Source organism: Aegilops tauschii, chromosome 6, assembly GCF_002575655.3.
Source record: "Aegilops tauschii subsp. strangulata cultivar AL8/78 chromosome 6, Aet v6.0, whole genome shotgun sequence".
Classification (NCBI taxonomy): Eukaryota; Viridiplantae; Streptophyta; class Magnoliopsida; order Poales; family Poaceae; genus Aegilops; species Aegilops tauschii.
Genome location: NC_053040.3, coordinates 370,742,123 through 370,746,140, shown reverse-complemented (window position 1 = coordinate 370,746,140; position 4,018 = coordinate 370,742,123). Strand labels below are relative to the sequence as shown.

The 4,018-nt window shown below is 54.4% G+C and overlaps 1 protein-coding gene across 1 annotated transcript; it reads left to right on the top strand.

The window, feature by feature from the left end:
* Nucleotides 1-2,400: 2,400 nt before the first annotated feature.
* LOC109766215 (FCS-Like Zinc finger 2-like) lies at nt 2,401-3,476 on the top strand. Its single transcript, XM_020324986.4, has 2 exons — nt 2,401-2,690; nt 2,822-3,476. Exons 1-2 carry the CDS (start codon nt 2,548-2,550, stop codon nt 3,000-3,002), a joined length of 324 nt encoding a protein of 107 aa, XP_020180575.1. The 5' UTR covers nt 2,401-2,547; the 3' UTR covers nt 3,003-3,476.
* The last annotated feature ends 542 nt before the right edge of the window (nt 3,477-4,018 follow it).

The following is a 4,018-nucleotide window of genomic DNA, read 5'->3' as shown; positions in this document are numbered from 1 at the left end:
CACCTGCCACCAATCCATCTTCAGTGCTGTACTGCTGCATCAACCTTGTTCGGTCTAACTGCCGTCGACGCCACCACGACGCCAGACAACGCCACCTCCCTGCGCGAGTTCATCTCCGCGCATCGGACTCTGAATCTCCACAGCGCCACGCCGCCAAGATCCGCCGCCATCAATGTATAAGATGGAGTACCACTCCACCAAAGAAGCCGTCCTCTGTTTCCCGAGCCCGTGTGTACCTCCATGAATGACGCCCCCAAGGGGGAAACAACACCAGAGCGCCGCCATCATCCGATCAACTGATCTAGGGTTTTCCCCGGAGGTAGCAGAGAGTGACCTTGAACTTATCCACGGCGATGCCTTCAAGAAGGGAACGACACAGACAGCGCCGCCACCGCCGGCCTTTGCAGTAGTCAAAAGCAAGTTTTCACTCGGATCTGTTCGAAGAAATTTCATCTCTCGTGCACGGGCCGCCGCGTCCTGCGACGTCCCCGGGAGCGGGATCCCAAGATCCGCCGCCAGAAGGACCCACCACCCGACCGTCATCCCTGAAAGGGGCGACGCCACCACCGTGCTCGGATCCGGCATCACGGCGACGTCTTCGGCCGCCCCCAATTAGATCGGTGAAGGAGGATAGCCAACGCGAGCACCCACCATCGCATAGGACCGCCGGACGGCGCCCGAGCCCGACCACCCGAAGGAGAACCCATCTGGGGCGGGAAACCCCAGATCCGCCGCCGCCAGCCCCCGCAACGCTGCCGGGATCCCATCGGGCCGCCGCCCGAGCGCGCCAACTCCGCCTCCATGCTGTACGCCCCGGGACGCCGATGCATCTCAGCCAGAGAATCCCCTCATGAAGAGAGGAGGAAGGCCCGCCGTCCACCGTCCGCCGGGCAAGCTTCGCTCACCGGCCCCCTTCGGCGGCGGCGGGGAAGAAGGGGAGGAGGGCGGTCGAGGGCGGCGGCGGTTGGGGCGCCCGAGTCGCCCCCCTGAGGCGACGCGAGCGAGCGTTGGAGTTGTTCTGACGTCTGGACACAAGCAAATGATTCCTTCTGCAATCGTTTATTCCTTCCAGGACATCGCCTCGAACAGTCAGCTTGACCTCAGGGCCAGTCATCGCCTCGAACAGAACTGATATGTCATCGTCAGTCACTCAGTCTCCTGCACCCTCAAAGACGGTCAACACCTGGTCAAGATGCCCCCCTGGCCGGGTCAAGCAAGGCAGATACCCCGCGTTCGCGCCGTGGGTGGATCCACAGAAAAACTGTCCGTCTGCTCCCCCGGCGACGCCTCCCATGCACGCGCGACGGCGAGACGCGGGGTGGACGCACGACGCGAGCAAAAAGTACAACCAACGCGTGCGTGCGTCGCCATCGGTACTGCCACCCCCTCCCTGCTCCGTGTGCACGGTTTCCTCTCCCTTTCTCGTCTCTTTCTCTGTCGACCTCTCGAGCAAAGAGAGCGGGCAGGCATCGGTGCAGGCTCTAGAAGGCTAGGTAGGGGGCAGGCAAATAATAACCATATTCTTTTCCCGGAGCAAGCGGTGCGTTCCACCTCGTCGTGCTTGGCCTATGCTAATTGTAATGTCAGTGACAAATCTTTCACCGTTCGCCCGCTAATAAACTACCCCGCCGGGAAACCATGCCGCGGCATTTTTCTACTAACTATTCAATGGGTACGTGCAATGCATGTTAATTTGAAAGTATATTAAATGCATGCGGATATTAAGTAGGATATTATTTGTGTGTTATTATGTGATTAGCACTATATTTGTTATGAAATTAACTGCACGCTAAATGTGTTGAGCGCTCGACATTGAAGCAGTCTAGGTCATTGGATTGACATGATTTGATGACCGAGATTAATTGAATCTGCCCCTTTAGGCCTCTTTATATTGGTATAGATAAACAAGGGGCGAGGGTGAGCTCCTGGCTGCGCTGTGTTAGAAGCCAAAGGTTTTTATTATTATTATTAGAACAAAAAGGCCAAGGTTCAAAGTATATTCAGTGCTGTGCTGCCAATTTGTATTTACGCTCTAATCTGGGGTGTCGTAGTCTCGCGCGCTCAACACGTGGCCACACGGCAACGGTGCAACTGGCCAATAAATCCGGTTTGAAAAAGAAAAAGAAAAGAATCGGACGTCCATTTTCTTACCAATATTCCGGCGAGTCCGGCAGCATTGCACCGGCAGGAACAAGGCGCGAGTTGAGGGTTGAGACCGATACGCAGAGTAAGCAAACAAAAACCGGCGCGCTGCAGGCAGGGTTTCTTGTTGGCCCTGGCCCTAGCCGCGCCGCTACGGCCATTTTCGCCCTGCGTCGTGTACAAGAATAGAAGCCATGATGGTTCCTGGAAATCCAGCCGTGTTTTCTCTTCTCCCGCGTCCTGCACCATAGCTGAGCAACCACATATTTTCCTCGAGCGATCTCCCTCCCCCCTTATAAGAAGAAAAGGCTCCTTCACTTCAGTCTAGACCTAGACCTCAGCACCGAAATCAAGCAAAGACCTGTTAAGTTAAACCAACCTGCAAAACCCCAGGTTGTAGCTGAGATGCCGTCGTCGTCTGCCTCCGCTTCGTCTCTCTTCGCCATTGTGCCCCTCGACGGCGGTGGCGCGACGAGCCGCCACGCCATGGACGCCTGCTACCTCTGCGGGAAGCCGCTCTCCAGAGATTTCGACGTCTTCATGTACAGGTAGTTTAACTTTACGGGTCTGTTTGCGCCTTTAATTAGCTGCTGCTGCTCTCAGATCGCCAATATATGTACACACTGTATAGTAGTGCTATTCTGATCCCGCGATCCGTTTTCCTCACTACGAACCACAGAGGGGACACGCCATTCTGCAGCGAGGAGTGCAGGGCTGTGCAGATCGATACCGACGAGGTACGCGAGAGGATTAACACCAAGATCCTGAAGGAACGTGCTGCGAGAAACGAGCAGCGCCGCGGGGTGGCTGCCTCCGAGCCCAACATCACCCGCGCGGGAAATGTGCCGGTTGCAAGCTAAGCTGTGCGCTCAAGGAAGCAGTGCATTCGCCCCTCCTTCATCAGAAATAATAGGGGCACGGGATATATAATAGCCATCCGATCCGATGGAGAAACTCTTCTGTTTGAAGACTATCTTCCGGTTGAGATGAGCAAGCAAGCTGGGGTTTCTTTCGCTTATTAGGTGCTCGCACTTCGCGTGTATAGACGAGCTATAAAATGCACAAGAAAATTACTGTGCGTGTGAGCGTCGATAACTTCCTCTACCTCAGGTGAGGATATGAGGTGCAACAATGCATGTTTTGGAAAATAATGGAAACTTCCTGGTTATGTTAGTTTCCAAGTTGTGGACATAGCAGCGGAGTCTGAGTACTAGGTGTTTGGGTCCTTGCGTGTCTGAATGAACACATGTGTTGTATGGCTCCAATGCATAAGAGGTCTATAATAAAGAGAAGAAAAAACAAGGCACGAGAGGTGTCATGGGCAAAAGTTCTTGATTGATCCAGTGCGTGGGTTAAATGTAACTTTCTCCCCAAAAAATCTCTACAATCAGCCTTACAAAGTTTGACAACCTCACTGAGTTAATTAAGGGAGCTTCTCTTTCCTCCTCCACAAGAAAACGTCCCAAGCTTTCCTCTTTCTCTCGCCGGCGCCGTCGCTGGTCCGCCCCGTCTCCGATGGCCTTTGGGCAATGGAGGTGCAGAGGACCTCGCCCCCCCCACCGGCGGGAGGGACCCTGTTCTTGCTCTTATTAGGATCAGTGTCTTGGTTGGGGCTGTGTGGCGACGACGATGTCCCTCGGTAGGAATAGTGTCTCCCACGTTCTATCCCTGCCCCGATGATGCGTATAGCGTCGTCGGATGGCGTATGAAGGTGTGTATCCGTCGGATCTCGTGAGATTCAATCGATGCTGCTCTTCGATGGATCTATTTGGATCCGTTCTTTGTTCGTCTTGGTTTGGGTGTTTACAGGTTTAATGCTTCCGATCTAAGACTTTCTTCATCGACGATGGTTGTTGCTCTAGTGCGTTAGTTCTAT